The following is an 18,716-nucleotide window of genomic DNA, read 5'->3' as shown; positions in this document are numbered from 1 at the left end:
AGGAGGGCGGCGACCCACGGTGAGGCGAGGGAAGGGGCAGAGCTGCACCCCCCAGGGGCAGGCGAGTTTAAGCCACCCGCACACGGGTCCCGCCCGAGCCCCCCGGCGCACACAGCGCGCAGAGGCAGGCACGGCAACACCACCGACAAAAACAGATCCTTTAATGGTTTTTGGTTCTCTGTGAAGCACAAACAGGGTGATTATTCATGTAAAAACAAACGGGGGCCAAGGCTATGTACAAGCTGTGGAGTCCCACGGCGACGGTCCCAAGGGGAGAGGCGGCTGGCAGGGGGCACGGGCCCCTCGCCCCCTCCCTCGCCCCTCAGCCCTGCCTGCACCTGGCCGAGCGAGGAAGGGGCATGGACGGAGTCAGCGCGGCGGGGGGTGCTGAGCTGCCCGAGGAAGGGTCCTGCACCTGCCCGAGCGCAGCCCGCTGGGGCCCAGGGCATGCAGAGGGCCAGGGCCAGGCAGGGTAACACAGCGGCTGGGCCAGCCTCGCTCCCTCCTGCAAACCTGTTCCCTGAAAATCCCAAACCCTGCCTGGCAGGCCAGCAACTCACAGAAGCAATGAAAAAGTAACCCAGGGCAGGGTGGCGTGAATAGAGGTCCTGGTCCATAAAGTGCCAGAGAGGAGCGGTGGCTTCAGCAAGTGCTTGAGTAGCTGGGAGCCTGGAAGAGGTGTAGCTCAGGACAAAGCCGGCACTTTCCCTGCCCCCTTCCACACCCCGTGCCACAGACCTGCACCCGCTGCCGCAGCCACAGCTGGCCCCCAGCCCAGCACCAATGCCTTCCAAGCAGACTGTGCACAAACCGAATTGGCACACATGCTACATGCGAGTATTCGCCAAACGAGCTTTCCTGAAGTTTAAAACAAACAAACAATAACCCCCACCCTGGCCTGGCAGGTACCCAGGCAGTTTCTCAGGCAGCCAGGGTAATGGTAGTGCCATGGAACAAGTCAGTGACATGAGGAAAGGAGCAATCGGGGGTCCCAGCACAGAAACACGGGGGGTGATGCAGAGCAGGGTATGGTTCGGTACCACCAGGCCACAGTATCAAACATTAATGCCCTCATCAAGGGAAGCCATGGGTAAAGCACCAGCTCACGGATGGAACCCAGCCAGCGGAGCACATCCCAGCTGGCTGTTTCATCCACAAACTGGTCATTTATCTGTGGAAGCACAGCTAAGCACTCAGGTGATGGCACTCACCGCTCAGCCAGGTCCCCCCTCACCTGCCCCCCTGGAGACCCTCAGAGAGGTCAGCCCTAATCTTCGGCCTCCTCTTCCACCATCCCCATGCACGGACCTGCCAGAAAAGCAGGGGCAGCAGGGCAGAGGCCCCGCCGGGGGGAAGAGGGCAGCCTTGTGCTGGAGGGACATACTCGCATACAACCTGTGGGACAATGTTACACGACAGGAAGGGTTGAAATGGCCCGAAACGCCCCGCTGCACAGCTGGGGTCACATTAACTGCTACAGATACTATTGCTAGCCCACGAGCTGAGTTCTTGCTTGGTCAGTGGTCCAGGGCAGAGACACTCTCACAGAGCCCCCTGCCTGCCTGCATGCAGGCCTGCCCGTTCCAGCCCCTCGGGGAGCAAGCAGGCCCCAGGCTCGAGCACAACTCCAGGGGTGCGGCATTCCCTCCCGGCCGCAGCTCTGCCAGGGGGTGCATTTGGTCATTTTATTTCCGTATTTGGGTTGGCGAGTCACAGTGCCCAAACAGCAGAAAAAGGCAGCATCAAAAGCAAAGCCCCATCGGCAAACCCCAGGGCAGAGCCAGCGACAAACGCAGGGATCAGCACCTGTGCTGCTCACCATCAGCCCCACGGACACTGCCAACTGTTAGTCAAGGGCCCTTTCCAAATGGCTCAGGAGAATTTCCAAGGGAAGGCTCTCCCCGGGGCTCCTGAGGCAGGAGGCTCCTCCCACCACAGCTCCAGCCCCTTGAAGAGCTTTCTCTTCCCTGTGTCCAGGTCCTCCCTCCAGAAAGCACATGCCACGAGCAAAGAACTGGGACACCCAACACCTAGCAGGCATCTACAGAGCCTCCTCCAGAAAGCAGAGCTAGCGCGGTCAGAACCATCTTGTTGGCATGAGGAGCTCTTCCATCCTGCCTCCCCTCAGCTCTTCTATCCAAGTACATTTAAAAACAATGGAGCAATACAATTGTTTAAAACCGAAGTTGTCTGCTTTTTTCCTGTGGTAGTAGGTGGTCTTGTCTTGCTCCTGCCACCAGGACAACAATAAGAGGCCATAGCCCAGGGCTACTGGTTTTCCTCACGCATCTGTTCCATGATGTTGATAAGGCTTTCCAGCCCGAACACATAACCCATGTCGGGTCCGTCATGCACAGTGGGGTCATCGCGAAAGCCTTTGAACGTGCTATGCGCAAAGTCAATCATACGCACGTCCACCTTAGGCTGGGCTGAGGAGCTGGGCTCCATGCTGCCACCATCCTGAAGGCTCTCCGGGAGAGAGCTGTCAACCCGCTTCAGGCGCATCTCTGGCCGGCGCTCCACAAACATCCCTGCCCTGCTGTCCTTCCCATCGTAAATGATGAGAAGGGAGCTGGAGTAGAAGCGGTAGGAGGCCTGTCTCTCCAAAACCGCCTTCAGGCTTCGCAGTTTGGCGAGGACAGGCTCAAAGAGGTCCTTGCGCAGCTCAATGCCATTGTGGAGATACTGGTAGAGGGCATTGCGGAAGCCCTCAATGGAAAGACCGCGTCCATAGTATTTATTCCTGCATAAGTAATGCCCTGTATCCAGCTGATAGACCTAGGACACCAAAGGAAACACACGTCAAGTAGGAGCAACAGGTTAAGGCCGCACACAGAGAGCCCTGAGCTGTCCTGCACTGCCACGGCACAGGGAACTCATTCTGTCCCCACCATGCTCAGGAGGGAGCAGGAAACTGCTCTGCAGGTTCCCCGAATCCCAAAGCAGCTCATGGGTACAGCCCACAGGCACAGCCAGGGCATCCAAGCACTGGTTCTCTCCCAGGACACCCAAAAGGTGGCTAATCAGTCCAAGTGTCCCCAAGAGGCATGGCACAACAGAACCTGAGGCTTTAAAAGCAAAGTCTTACAGCAACTCAGACAATCTTCCATCAGCGGGAGCTGCTGATATGTGTTGCTGTTATTACGCAGCATGTGATTGATGAGAGGCCCTCACTGCTTCAGAGTCTGCGGGCAGAGATCTGGATTACAAAATCCTTCTGCGGGTGGGGAAAGGAGAGGCTATTGCACAACAGCATCAGCAGCAAATCCCTGTGGGCAGGGCCCAGCCACAAGAGCAACCTTTTAACTCAGTATAGTGCAGAAGGAAATGTCAGCTGATGCTGCGACAGAGGGACACCTCCTGATTCTGGCTGAACACTAAGCCACAAGAAGAATTTTATTAGAAAATCCCCTAATGCCTGTGAACAAAACAGCTTTGGATAAAGCAGGCCATTGCAGGAGAAGCGGGTTCCTTTGTTCTAGGCTTAGAAATGAAGACAGAAAGCATGTAGCACAACATTGGTGTACCTACCTGAAGCGGGAAACTCTTAACCCAGTGCTTAGCAGAAAACACTAATAGGAAGTCTAATGGAGCTGCAAAAATGAAGACCTGCAACCCCATGGATCCCTACCTGCATCCCACACACGCGCACACCCAAGGTGGCCGAAGTGCTCTGTTCACACTTCTTCATCTGCCGAGCAGCCTTCTCCTCAGATGCATCATCTCCATGCTGTCTGGTCCCCATCTTCAGATCAAGTACACAGGGAAGTTTGAAGTGATGCACCACGTTCTCCAGCAAAAGGAACTCTGGGAGACATGTCAAGGAGAGCTCACCTGTCAGAGACACCGCTCCCCTAGGCCACCAGACAGGGACTTGGGCCAGCATCAGACAAGATCAGGCAGCAAACAAACAGGAACCAAAGAACAGAGAGAACGAGCCACCTGGGGAGGTGAAGAGGAGGGTAAAACCCAAAAATAGAGGCACCCAGGCTTTGACAGCTGGTAGAAGAAGCAAGCCTGGAAAGTGGAATGGCCAACAGTCAGCAAGATCACATGCAGGTGTACAGGAAACTCTAGCAGAGCGAACCGAAGAGCAAAACACTAATGTCAGGAAAGATAGGGTATGCCAGTAAGAATTACTGATACATTAAGGGAGAGCTTGAAGTCTAATCAGATTAACAATTTAACCATACGGATAAACAATACAATCCCCACAGACTGCAAATTCAAGGCTCAATTAATAACACAGTACTGTTGCTATTGGCCTGTCCAGAACAGCAACACTGCCTGACACGGGGAAACCAGGGAGGCTACAAAGACAGGAAACAGAAGGGTAACGGGAGCCTTCAATTACCAGCACACACAACGGGCAAACCCTCCATTAGGGCACAGCACAGAACAAACCCAAGACAATCAGTGCAGCAGGTTGTCCCAAAGGGGAAAAAACAACCCTGACGTTTGCCGTGAGTAGCCCTGCAGGGCACAGTTCATGTTACACTGAAACGGCAACCAGAGCACAGCTAGATTAAGCCTGCAAGGAAGTTTAACATTGAGTAGTATCTAGCAACAACTATGTTTGATTTTGAAAGAGGAACTTCATAAAAATAAGGAAATGTGATTAAAAAAATAGGACAGCTAAAGAGAAATTACTTCTCTGCAAGTGGTGTAGGCAAAAAAATAAAAGCTGGAGGCTCAAAGCACACATTTGAGCATAGGAAAAGGAAGCCCACACATTTAAAATGATGAAGAATACAGCTATTAAAAGTTTGTTTCTATGTGAGGAAAACAGAATCAAGCTCCAGCAGGTGAAACAAAAAAAATCCACAAGCTGGCAAGTTTAAGACAAAAGCACGAGGAGCAATTTGCAAAAGCAGAGAAAACAAATCTTCAGCCATATGAAGCAGCCAGTCAGGCTGCCTGAAGAGTTTAAAGATAAAGTACAAAAGGACCTACAGGGGAAGGGTGTGGGATGGGGTGCGTGAAGATGCTCCCTAAAAAGAGATGTCAATATTCTGCTGCTTTGTGACTGAAAAGTTTAGGGGATTCCCAAGCCAGAACTTTCTGAGTTCAGAGAATTCTCTAACAAATGCCAAGAGACAAGATCACACATCAAACAGAAAATAAAAGATGTGTAACTTATTTAATACTGCTGTAACACCAGGAGACTGAACAGGGGCTACCGCAACACTGATGTGCGGAGACGTGGAGAACTACAAACCAGCCTGACCAGCCTTAAAGCCAAAGTCACCAGCAGGGTCTTTGTGGGGAGAGCCACGCTGTTCAACAAGTGATCCAGACAAGTGAACAGTGACATGACAAATCTGCTCCAAGTACTAAGTTACTCAAGGTTGCACAAATGAGGAGCAGTTGTGAAAAACTCCGCAAGAACCTTAGGAGACTGACTTAAGCAAATTTTGCCTGCCCATTTAATGGTCAAGTTTACAGGCAAGATATTAAACGTAAGGAGAGAAAGATTCTTAAACGTACAAAGCAGTGTGTTTTGGGACTGCTACTACCAGCCAGGAACGGGATCTTGGGGTAACAAAGTAAAATTTAGAACAAGAGAGAGTTCGGAATTGAGGGAGAGGAGAGACAACAGCATTGAACACCAGTGGAAAACTCTGGTTCACTTGTATCTTCCATACTTGTGCAGTTCTGGTCACTGTCTGCAGAAGGATACAGTAGAACTGGAAAAGACTCAAGAAAGATGACAAGGACAAACACAGCTCCCTCCCAAGGGATGACTGAACAGGGTAGACCTGCATCTGCTGCCAAAACAAGCCAACAAAGAGAAGAACCAGAGAAGAACAACATGGGCTCTAGTCAGAAACACGGCTTCTCTGAGCATCAGTGTCAGCCATGAGTGTCACTGTATGGAAAGCAGAAAGGAATAGGGAAAAGAAACATGTAACGCAGCTTTGGTCGTACGAAGGATAGGAAAGCCAAGGGAAATGCAGGTGTAGCTGCCCAGGGCACAGACGTGTAATGCCAGGGCAGCAGCAGCAACCTGACACGCTCAGCTCTGCTTCCCAAAGGATACTGTAGAGTTTTCGGTCCTTGGACTCTGATCGCATGCGGCTCAGCTGCTGCTTATGACAGCGCAGGCTCCAGGGGTTATAGCTGATCTTTTCAGAGCTCAGACCGCTGTTCCCGTCCAACATCTGAAATGGAACATCTGAATGGATGTGCAAGTCCACCCTGGGACTCTTCATTTCCTGGATGCTGCTGGTATGAAGACAGAACAAAACTGGCCTGTTAGAATCCATGCATTCTCCAGATACCTACAACTGTCATACCCTCCCCTCGCACACATCTCCTGTTCCCTGCACACTTCACACAACATAAACCTTCTTAACAGCAAATCCTCACTTAATACCCTGGGCTGCAGACCCACGCTCAAGGATCTGGTTTAACATCTCTGCTAGGCTGCATCATAATTGATAGAGTAAGCAGGAACATTTGTTTCTCAGGGAGCTCTGGCTGGTGTGAGGAGGCAGAGACCCATATTCAAAGCACCCTTGGAAGAAACCTCTGGGTTAATAACCAAGTGGTCTGAAGAGTGTTTAAATCTGCTCCACACGCTTTGGTTCCACATCCAATAAACTGCCAAGGGTTACCCTGTGTCAGAAGAGTTTCATGTGGATGAGTTAGTCCTGGACCCAGCAGAACTCCCGACACAGTCTGCAGTGCCACAGTGTGCCAGGCTAGCAAGTGCAAGAGTCTGCCCACTGCACGGAAGTGCAAAATGCCCTCAACAGAAGAAGCACCGAAGTTGAAAGGGGAAGAGAGATTTCCCACTCACGTTGTTACTGGGCCCTCAAAGTTTTACCTTTCAGTGCTGTCACTGGCCAGGCCAGGCTTTTCCTCCTTGTGCTCGGTGCCGCTGCTTGATCTGTGAAGGCTCCGACGTGAGTGCTTGCGTCGTGGCTGGTCCCTCTCTGGCATATCATCCTGCTCCAGAGCCTCATTCTCCACGTAGGGATAGGCCACCAGGTTAATGTAGCCATCGCTGTCCCCCTCAAAACAGACAGATACCACACCTGCCAGAGAGAAGTGACATGTCAGTTTAGTTTCCCAGGGGAAGGAATACACAACCACTAGCATCCAAATGTTCAACAGGAGAAAGGAAAACACATTTCACAAAGCAGAAAAGCAAATCCAGAGCAGTAAGACTACAAGAACACACATGTTGTTAGCACAGCACGGAGGAGAAATCCCCCAAACAGTGCTCTGCGTCACTACCTGAGTGAACAGTCGGCAGCAGCAGGGGAAGCTCTGCCACCCACAGGAAATGAAGGACAAAAGAGCAGCTGGTAGGCTGAGGGGTGTATTTCCTTCCGTTCAGTCCTTCAGCAAACATCGCCAAACTGGAGAAAGTCAAGCACAGTCTACCAAGATGTCGAGGGGGGCAAAGCATAGGAAATACATACCTAGTTCATTTGGGTAAGGATCTATGTCCTGCAGAAGCATTCCTGCTGTTGGCAAGGTTGTTACTGGCCAAAGAGGAGCGTGCTTCCTGGGCTAAAGGGGCTCTCCAGCATCTGAGCAATGAAGTACACAGCTCCGAGGCTGAGGTGACACTCACCACTTACCACAAGTCAGCCAGTTTCACAGAAAAGGGATTTGCAAGGTCCCAGGGGTCTGGAAATAAAACTACCTCAGCCAGGTGCAGACAAGCAGGACCATTTGCATCCTGTCCAGTTTTGACTTCTGAAGGCTCTTGAAAAGCACCATAGTCCAAGGGAAGGTACAGATCTTCCACAGCACAGACTCTGAATGTACCTAGCTGGCCGGACACAAAGCAGGACAGCTAACACTTCTACTTAGGGCTGGCATCTTCATTTTTGGGACTTCCCCAGTCCTGAAAATGAGACTATTGGGTCATCTCCTAACTTACAATGACAACAATCTTTCATTAGCCTGTCACCAGTATTGAATAGTTGCCAGGAGTATCAGATGCTAGATGTACCAAATCAAATTATTCATCACAACCATGAGGAAACCTTGCACTGCTCAGTTGATGTAGGCCATCATGTTACCGTCCTTTCTTTTTCCTTATCTACACATGATAATACTTACAAGGTTCAGGTGACTCGACACAACTTCAGAGCAGTTCAAGACTCCAGCATGTCACTACACAAATGCTACCCAACGTGCTCTGCCTGCCTGGACATGCTTCTCAAGATATCTCCGTGAAAGGGCAATCTTAAAGTAACATCAGTGTGCTCAGACAGGAAATACCATCCCCAATATTCCCCTCGCCCAGATTAGTAAGAAAAACTTCTGGGACTATCAGGAAACTGCATGGGACTCTCAGATGAGATCCCACACTAGGGTGGAGGTGCACGCCCCCCTGCCTTTAGGTTACCAGAAGCATCTGACTTCAAGAAGACGTGTCTCCATCTGGACTACCAGCTTTATCAGTTTTAAACACATCCCAAGGAAAGGCTGACACCGTATCTGTCCTAGTAACTGCACAGCCTTCAGCTGAGATTTCTGATGGGTCACTAGAGCACCGTATGGCTCCAGAGTGGCTTCAGGGTACAAGAGGACCCATCTGTCTGAGATTGTTCTTTCATTCATGACCTGCATACAGACACAGATAGGTAAGCTGACACTGCTTCAAGACCTTCAGGCTGCAGCCAGATCAAATGGCAAGACCCTGAACAGACGGTGGTCCCAGCTGTCTGAAGCACTGTCTTCTCAATGCCACGTGGTGACTAAGAAGCAGAGGCAGTAAGAAAGCTGAGTCCCCCTAGAACGCTAACTGCCAGTGTCACCATCCTGACTAAAACACACATGGTCGAAACCGTATCAAGCTTCTGAAAGGTACGGATGAGCTGCCAACCTCCTGCAACGATACAGACGCTGGAAAATTCCATTCCTTCAAAGCAGCTGGGGACAAGGCTCCACCTCAGCACTGGGAAAGCAATGCTTCCTGCTTCAGCAGCTTTCTGATATGGGCCCATAAAAGAGATAGGATGAGGAAGCAATAAATTGTGGGACTGGAATGCGCAGACATTCAGTATATGATCTAGCTTCATTTGCTCAAGGTCAAGGCTGTAATTGACAATAACTTGCTAGTAGAATTACATCAGTTACACGTCCATAACCTTAACCTTCAGACTACAACTGTCACACTGCATATTCTCTGTCTAGAAAGAGGAACTCTGCATGCCTACAGAAAAAGACTTCTTCTCTTTTGCAAGTGTTCCTATCAAATTGCTAGCCTGCCAAAGAGCATTAAAAACAACAAATGAAATGACACCAGAAGACAGTAGACGTCAGTAGCTCAGGAAAACGACAGGGCAGGTTTTTGAAGCATGTAACTGCACCCTGGAATGACACCAGGCCTCACCTTTGTACTCAGGTGTGAACTCCTTCATTTCTGGGGGCAGAGATTCATAGAAGCGCTGTTCTCTGGTAATGAGGGGCTTGCAGACAGTGTGGTCGTCATAGCGCATCATGCTGCTGTGGCCGCCCACCTGGTGAATGAAAGGCTCCAGCAGGACCCCCCGGTCTCCGGATCGAGTGGCATTCTTGCCATACTTGCCCACTTCCATGGTTTGACAAACACACATTGCGTTGGGCACCAGTTGCACTCTTAGGGCATGGGGAGAGCCACATGGGCTGGGAGGGGTAGCTCAGCAGCAGTCAGGCAGCCACAGGGGGGAAATCCTGGCAATCTACTTCCTCACAGTAATCTGAAAAAGCAAAGGAGATTTCTGTGAACAGAGGACCACTTGCATTCACTGCCCGCTGGCTCGGAAAAGTTTTTGGTATTTATTTATATCCATAATTGTTCCTCTTCTGTTCTCTTGTTTACATCCCCCTTGTTCCAGAATGCTACTCATTACCTCTTTAATCCTACAGGTAAACATACACTAATTTCAGAGGCAGCCTCATCTAGAGCTTCTCCAATAGTGATGACAGGAAAGAGGGAAAGGAGGAGATAAAGAGTATTTTCAGCCTCCCATCTTGAAAACATTTAATTTGCTTCCTTTAGTTCATTTTATCAGTAAGGCAACATGATAACGGAGCACAAACCCTGAGCTACAGCACAATTAAAACCAAGTCCACACCTGCCTATCAGTAATGGTGACTGACACAGGCAGAACAAACATTTCAAGAATCTGAATTCCACCTCTGTGCCTCTGCATTTTTAACATCTAAAAGACTAAATAATTCTTGTTCACCTCCTACTCTTAACACCGTTTACTCCTTTACTGACTCGCTTCTCTACAAGCTATTCCAAGAGTCTCTTATGTAATAAAACAATCATTCTGTCACTGTGCATATGCTGTAACTGAATGGATTCCACTTGGGATTCTCTCCTTTATTAGTCTAAGCCCTTTGGGACAATAACTATTTCCTGATGCTTTCACAGAACCTACATGCACTACAGTCCCCAGTCTCTAGAGGTAGGCAAGAGAGATGGCCAAATCCAGATGAGATTAGAAGTGCTTTAGAGAACACAGATGCTCTTTCAGTGTTTTCAGTGCCCAGCACAGCCACAGTATAACGGAAAACTAACGCTGTCCAAATTCTCTCCAGATAATTTGTCCTTTCCAGCTTAGATCATACTCCGGAGGCTGCTGTAGAAAGCACAACAGCATTTCCTCACAACGATGAGTTATCCAAAGTCTTTGGTACAAGAACCTTACGGTGACTAGAGTTTCTGAATTCATCAAATTTCCAGTTTCTTAGTACAGCCACAGCCGAGGGCAATGATGATTTAAGAACTAAGGGATCTTGGAGGCCTGGACAAGGGACACAGCTCAGGCTGTTCCCCATCTGGCCACGGGATGTCTCCACAGCTACACAACACCGCCAGGCAGGGGGATGTTCTGGATGAAGATGGGCTCTTCTCCCTCCCCTCCAATTCAATCATGGGAGAGATGCAGCTCAAGCGATTCAGGAGGGGCGATACTCTATAACGTTTAACCCAACGTAACTCAAAAGCTCCCCACAACAGGACAATGCTTCTCTCTCCTCATCTGCACGTTCCTGCTCACTCCCTCGCACTGGATTTTGGGATAGTACGAGTGTACGTACATTTGAGTTGAATCATCTCACTGATCCAATGGAAAACATTTCCTTTTGTGGTTACATGACCACAACTACATTCAGTGTAAGGGGAACAATGTGAATATTCAGCTGGCTTTTAAGGTGGGGGCAGGAAATGGGGTGGGGGGTGGAAGAACCACCCCAACAACCCCAACTGTAGCAACACATAAAGTCTCCTCAAGTATCATTCAAAGTCCATCCACTAAACTCAGAGCCTAAATTGTATCACAGACAAAAACATGCTGTGGATTTCTCTCCTCCCTCTCATTTGCTTATCAACAAGAAGAAATTTCAGCAGCAGAGGCTTGCTTGTACCATTTATGTTTTAGTTTGATTTAATGGTAGTTAGTATGTGATAACAAGCAAGGTGCCAGCATCTGCAACAGATCAGTGCTTTACAGAGTTAAGTCTCCCCTTGCTGACACAGCTTTGTCTTTGATTTGGTTTCCCTTTATTTTGCCAATGACTAAAGCAGAGTTTTCAGTTATTCCAAACAACATAGGGGACAAGTTTAATTTCACACCTTCCTGTAGTTTAAACTTCACGGGATAAGAGAAATAAGAGATTCATCTGTGTGATAACAGTAGTTGCCATACTCAGGAGATGTGCATGTGATGCTCAGGTCTGGTACCAGTCCCGGTTTTCACGGAAAGCCAATCACAAAATGTCTCGGGGTCCCAGTTTTGCCAGTGACAGGAGGCAGTGCTATTATCCACACTTTAGAGAAGCGCAATTATCTAAGCAAACTCATTAGTTTCAGACACCTTCATTAGCTTCAGATGGAGATCACGAACACCTAGGTAGACACACATGTCCACACAAGACTGTGCCCACACAGACTGCTCTTGAATTTAGGAGTGCCTCACCTATGGGCTACAAGCAGACTTTGGCCACCAGAGCAAGATTCTTTTAACCCCCTGCCTACTTTCAGCAGCCTTCTTTCCTAAAGATAAGCAACAACGAAGCATATGCCACCTAAATTCTGAGGATATCAGCCACCAGCTCTGCAGAGTCCCTCAGACCTTCTCCACTGCATGGCCTAGAGATATCAATGAGATGACTGCCCTTGTCCAAGGGCTCCTGGGAAAGTGGCAATAAAAACAGGCTGTAGCCATCAAGAAGACCCCAGGCTCACTGCCAAGTACTTCACTGCCCCCAAGAAAACGCAGCATGACTCGTTTCAGATGCGCAGGCACACCTGGGAGGGAGTGACAGACACACAAAAACCCATTCTGTGGCTGTGATGCAGAGAAGGAGCCAGGCACCAGGTGAGGAGAGTCTCCAAACCCAGTTACGACTGCTCCATATATTCCTCCACAACCGCTGAAGAAAACATATATAGCCGGTATTTTCTCACCTACAAGTGAATGTGAGAAAAAATACTTTATAGCAAGTAGCATTTCAGAGACATTTTTAAAGAGGAAGCTATCTATCTACAGGGCTTGAAACCCAGACACTATAGCTCAAGACACAGCTTAGTGTTTTTCATCAGACTAACTCAAAGTAAAGGGCTATCACTAAACATGGACACTATCCACAAAGAAAGACAGAAAAATACCAGTAGTTTCAAACAAATATAAAGCAGAAACTATCTGAAGGCCTAAATATTAGTCATCCTTCCTCTGCTAAACAGAGGCACAGGTTCAACTATTTTAGCTGGCTTACAAAATTCGGAGGCCTTCCAATTACACTGTAAAACGCAGCACACAATCCACACAACAGCTTGAGGGAGACCAGTTCATCCAAGCAGATGCTTTGCTGTCCTCCAACACCACCACTATAGCTCAAACAGCAGCAAAACATGCAGGCCAGTTTAGCATCCCCCTTCCAAAACTGATCTATAGTTGGCAAGACAGATTACCCATCAATTCAGACTCGTGAGAGGTGGGGGGTAAGGTTCAGGAGCGGAGTTATTGGTGACTACAAAAGGACATACCAGATCCCACATTCCATTATCTTCCCCAGTAAAAAAACAAAAAATCTTGTACAAAAACCCCAAAAATCTCTTGAAGATAATTTGTTCTACAGTATTTGAGTTTAGATGCCTGTCTGTCAGCGTACCTACCCTGAATCTGAACTGCATACCTCCCTGCTCAAACGCCTTTTAGCAGGATGGGCACAAAGAGCAGTAAGCTCTATTTTCCTGTTGTAACACACAAAGTATCTATAACCAGAAGTCAGGAAGGTAACTCTGCTCTTCCTAACCATTAAGTGGAGTAAACCCTGCCCTTAATGCCAACATTACCCTCCAGCAGGAAACATACCTCTCCACAGAAACAAACTGTGCTGTGCTCTTGAAGACCCAGCCAGAGGACTTCTTAAATGTTACTGAGCCCTGACTGAAGGCCACCAGTGTCTTCACCAGACCACCACCAGAACCAAGGAGATGCCAGCTCCTGTGCTGACAGCCTCAGGTGGCACTGTGAAGAAGGGTGTGGGAAGAGCAGGGGTGTCCTCTTCCATGGTGTAACTTAAGGTGAAGGGAAACTAGCCTCAGAGATCACCACACACTTGAGAGGTGGGGGCAGAAAGCTGCACTGCAATGGGCGTAAGAACTACTGCAGACAGCACCACAATGCTGATGTTCCCACTCTTTGTAAGTGTTCTTGTACGGGAACACTGGCAGTGCTTCATGACTCACTAGTAAAGCCGTCTTCCAAAATATCAAGGAGAACAAACATTTTAAACTGACATATTACACTGCGAGAAAACTGACTGCATTAAGCACTGTTGACTCATGCCTACACTGCAAGCAGCTTGCAGGTCCATCTTTCCAGCACTGCCTTGCTGTGGCTCCCAGGACCGTGGCCAGCCCTCAGGACCTACAGTGCTGAAGACTAAGGCAGATGGCCACTGACAATTCTGGATCTGGGCCATAGGTGAGGGATAAACACTGACCTCAAGGTCACGCTGACAGAAGTTGGACTTTCCCTTAAAAACCTCAAAGTAGTCAAAAACAAAGCAAAAGAATACAAAATACCAGTATAACAGGCAAGAGGACTATAGCATTTGGCCAATGGGTACCTGGTGACGACTACTTGTGAGTTCGACTTGTTAGCAAAGAGAAGCAGCAGCTACCATCCATGCTGAAAAGCATGGTCTTTTCTAGCCATGCTGGATTGGGTGACCCACCTTCAGCCCGTCAGCACAAAAGCTGACCCAAATGCCTGAGACATGCCTGTCTAGTCAGCAAAAAATGGAGATGACCCCTGGGACCTGGGCAGAGAACACAACTCTCCAAGAACCTGTGGCAACATTTAGGATGTAACCAGAAACATTTGGCCAGCATGGTATCCAGGAAGCCACAAACCTTCCCAGCCTGCCTGAGCACACAGCTTTGAATCCTGAGCCTTCTCCTGCATCTTGTCCAACGCTTGAACTGTTACCAAATACAGTCCTTTTTGGACACACCGCCCTCACCAAGGCAAGTGTGGCTCTTCAGATCAAGGCCAGATAGTGGTATAAGATCCACATGCACGCATCAAAAGCGTAACACGGGTCTTACAAAAAGCTGAAGAATGCCAGCTGAGAAGAATGCCCACAGTGAGGCTGGTGGAGGAACTGCAATAAAGAAGGCCACAGAGGACAATAGCCACTAATAGGTGTGCTCCACCCTATGCCAGGAGCTGAATAAAAGCACACCTCCTTCACCAGTACTTCTGCCTCAACAACAGGGCACAAATACACCAACTGCCAAAGCATGTACAAGGAAAGAGCCTAACTTACTTTAAGATAGAGCTTGACTGAACTCAGAAAGGACCACCTGAAAATACGGACTTGTACTACAAGCTTAATTTTAGGCATATCCTATGTTTCTGTCTCCCAGAGATTTGAAGGAAGACTCCTTGTGCCATACTTCTATCAACTCATCGCAAGGCTTCAGCTCTTCTGCCAGCAGCCTGCAAGACCAAGAATTTTCTCCTCTTCTCTTCCCAAGAAAGGAGCGGAAGCCAAGCCTTTTCAGCACTTTCTGAAGACAGGCTGAGCTATGCAATTTTAACTAGGCTGGAATGCCTAAACCACTTGTTAAAACCAGTGCCTAGATCTGGGGTTAAAGGCAGCTCTTTTCTTAAGAGGCCAGATTAGCAGTAATTACAAAGGCCCTTCTGCTGTCACCTATACATAAAGCACCGCACGTTTTCAAAAGGGGACAAATTACTTTAAGTCCTGGGTAGGAATCTAGACCCAGGCCACAGACAGTACCTGTCTTCTCACACCGGCATGCTACAGGAGTAGCTTCTCCCCTTTCTTCGGGTGTTTTTTTTTTTAAAAAAAAAAAGTCAAGCCTTAGCACAAAACAGTGCACAGGGAATGTCTGTCAGGTTTAGCAACATATGGAGCAGGTGCTCTGCAACACTTTGTGATCATCTGTCATGCAGCTGTCTGCAAGTGACAGTAACCAAAGCCAGGGCTTGGATGGCCCTTTCAGCTTTTATTCCTGTTCAGCCTGATGCTGGAAAAGCTGGCACTTCTGCGATAACATCAGGCTGGAGAGCAGGAAGGGACCGCACATAACAGATGATATAAGCCAATTTAGTTTGCCTGCTGCTCTTTCCTCTGGTCTCCTCCCCCTTCTTCACTGGAGAAATGCAGCCCATTGGCAGGAGGGCACAGGCTGCCGGGGGACCTGCCAGTCCTTGTCACTGCTATCAGTGTCACTGCAAAGGGGAGGCTGGAAGAAAGTTCAGTCCTGGTCCAGTCTTCGCCACTCTCCTCTCCAGTAGGCAGGGAGGTGAGAGGGAGCTGAGCTGCTGAATCCTGCTGCTGCACCTCGCCACAAAGATACCCTGTCTCCATAGTAAAGGGCACCTTCCTTCTCTGTTCAGAAGCACTGGCTCCAGTTGAAGCCTGAGAGTTTCCATAGCAGCAAGAACCAATCGAATCCATACATTAACAAAAGGTTGCTTTATCAGTACCAGCCCAGAAGATTTTCTTCCAAGTTTGTGCCTAGGAGAGCAGGGTCATCCAATATTAGCTTTGCATTTTAAAGGAGAGATGAGAATATGACACATTCTTTCTAGAGAAGAGCTTAAAGGAAGATCAGTGCTTGTGAGGCCTCATTGCTCAGCTTTCTGTGAGCTGATTTCTGGCTTCTCTTCATCTCGTTTACAAAGAGGGAAAAAAGTCTCTGCTGGATACAGGTTATTTTTAAAAACTATTCCAGTGCAAATGCTGCCATTCAGCACAACTCTCAGATCCAACAGTTAAGAGACAGTTAAGAAAGGAAGTTACTTTCAACAGTCACAAACCATAAGGAATCAATCTAACCCACCAAGAAAATACATTTCATAGAAAGATAGAATGGTTTGGGTTGGAAGGGGCCTTAAAGATCACCTAGTTCCAAGCTCCCTGCTATGGGCAGGGACACCTCCCACTAGACCAGGTTGCTCCAAGCCCCATCCAGCCTGGCCTCAAGCACTTCCAGGGACAGGGCATCCATAGCTTCTCTGGGCAATATGCTCCAATGTCTTGCCACCCTCACAGTAAAGAATTTCTTCCTAATAGCTCATCTAAATCTACCCTCTTTTAGCTTAAAACCATTACCCCTTGTCCTATCGCTACAGCCCCTACTAAACTCACACTAGTGAAGGGGCTCAGAAAACTCATCAACAGGCTCACTGATAGATAATTGTAGTCCTTACGTCATAACAGGTAGATAAAGGGAAAAAAAAATTCACATCAATCCCATTGAAGAGGTTTGGCTTAAAGACTAACTTGGAAAGAATTTGTAACTCAACTTACAGACTGAATAAACAGAGGGAACAATTCCACCTGCCTCAAAAATCCTATGTTTAAAGTTTTCATTAATGCTGGTAATAAAGCATACCTGCTCTTCAGTAACAGACTTCCCCAACAGTGAGGCTTAAATAAGCAAGCCACGTCCCCAAGAAAGTCCTGAAGGACTACACGATCATCCAGGTAACTCCATCCAAATGCCTCCCCATAGGAGGAGGATGGAACAACTATGCTGAGTTCAGCATACGGAGGAGCACATTCAGAAACACTGCGCTTTCATGTTGGCTGTGGGTACCAAATTCTACAACCTCAACAGCATCAGAAGGTGGGACAGATGAGCAGGTAAATGCACCATGCTGACACTAAGAGCATGAGTCAGCGCTGTGATGCTTGTGCTGAACCAGAGGACAAACACACCACACAGCAAGCCACTGCTGGCAGAGAAAAGGAACATGTCATTTTGTGGTAACAGGCACAGAGCTTAACTGGATGGATGGCACTGGAGAGGACTGCTCAGTGCTGGGGGGGGGGGGGGGGGGGGGGGGCAGCCCTACCACACAGCTGAGAATCCACCACGATCAGGTGAGTGAGTGGCAGTCTCACAGTTTGTGCAACAACAGGGATGAACTGAACAATTGGTGCCTGCCAAATTAAGTTCTTACCTTCCCCTGGTTAAAAATGACCCAGAAGTCCTTGGGTGGTGTCACAGCCAGAGCCAAGGAAGTCAGTTTGGCCCAATGACCTACAGAGTAATTGCTGGCCTCCAAGCTGGAAAGATGCTGTCATCACACAAAGGTGTGCAAGCACCTTTAGAGCTTGAGCTCCCACTCCCACCTCCACACAGACTTGACAAGTAGAAGCAGCTGTGCACCTTAAGCTTGTGTCCCTCAGGTTCCTAGCCAGTACAAATACCTGGAAGGCTGGTGGGAAAAAGGGACAAGATCCTCCCAGCTTGCATAAGAACAAGAGGAAACCTCCAGCAAAAGCACCAAAACTCCAGAAAAGGGAAGTACCTGTGCAGCAATAAAACCAGTTTGAAGGCTTGAGCGGGTGGTTGACAGGAACCGAAAGGAACAGTCAACATGCTGCATCTTACAGCTGCTACACAGAAAGCAAAGCGGCCAAAGTGAGGATTCTGCAATAGGAAAAGCAGCTAAATCCCCCAACTCAAGAGCAAGGGCACACACATACCCCACTTTCAGACCATACGTCGGCTGCCAAAGAAGATAAAGGAGTGTTTTCTGGCTCTTTACCCTCCGCCATCTCATAAAGAATCCTCAGAAGATAAGGAAAAAACAAAAGACAAAAAAGAAGACCTGCCCAGAAAAACAAAATATAAAATTTATTTAAAATTAGAAGTCAAGCAAAAAAGTTTCATCTACCTGCACTTCATTATTTTCTTCTGCTTTCAGAATGTGTAAAAACACTGAATTAAGGAAGAAAACCTAGGCAAACAGCTAGGTCTCCAGCTCTCATAGGGAAATGACAGTCAAAACCCATACATCAAAAGCCTGTTCTGCACAATCGGAAAAAAAGCATGTTTATTCATCTACCATGTTCTCTCTAACTTGGTAAAACAGGGCAGATTTTGTGGAGGAGACAACTGCTTGTCTTGGTTGCTCTTTAAAGTGATCCCCACAATGAAAAAAACTCCATCCAATTGCTTGGCTTTAAAAAACCAAAACAACAAACTTTATTATATTCAGATTAGTTTTGACACTGATCAAGCTACATCAGGTTCTAATCCCTCCTTCAGTTATTTCTTCAGACCATGGTTACACAGGCAATCCTTTGACAGCTGCACCAGTATGAGCAGCACCCTCCCACTCAATTTTGCTGCACTGGTACAACTGTTTGCAGCTTCATCATGAATCAAATTAGGGAAGCGATTGTAGTTAAAAATAAACCAGCAC

General features: G+C 48.2%; 1 protein-coding gene across 11 annotated transcripts in view; it reads right to left on the bottom strand.

The window, feature by feature from the left end:
- Nucleotides 1-144: 144 nt before the first annotated feature.
- Nucleotides 145-18,716, bottom strand: part of IP6K1 (inositol hexakisphosphate kinase 1) — a 39,338-nt gene continuing 20,766 nt past the window's right edge. For 6 of the 11 annotated variants that reach the window (XM_080387526.1, XM_080387523.1, XM_080387531.1 and 3 more), the window contains 5 exons: nt 9,359-9,704; nt 6,830-7,040; nt 6,041-6,225; nt 3,632-3,807; nt 145-2,778 (listed from right to left, as the gene is read on the bottom strand). In XM_080387526.1, coding sequence (XP_080243652.1) covers nt 2,269-2,778; nt 3,632-3,807; nt 6,041-6,225; nt 6,830-7,040; nt 9,359-9,581 — 1,305 coding nt within the window. In that variant the 5' untranslated portion in view covers nt 9,582-9,704 and the 3' untranslated portion in view covers nt 145-2,268. The other 5 variants (XM_080387527.1, XM_080387532.1, XM_080387533.1 and 2 more) reach the window with 5 other exon arrangements.

This window comes from Falco punctatus (genome assembly GCF_963210335.1).
Source record: "Falco punctatus genome assembly, chromosome: 4".
Classification (NCBI taxonomy): Eukaryota; Metazoa; Chordata; class Aves; order Falconiformes; family Falconidae; genus Falco; species Falco punctatus.
The sequence above is the reverse complement of the archived record's forward strand: the minus strand, read 5'-3'. Positions and strand labels throughout refer to the sequence as shown.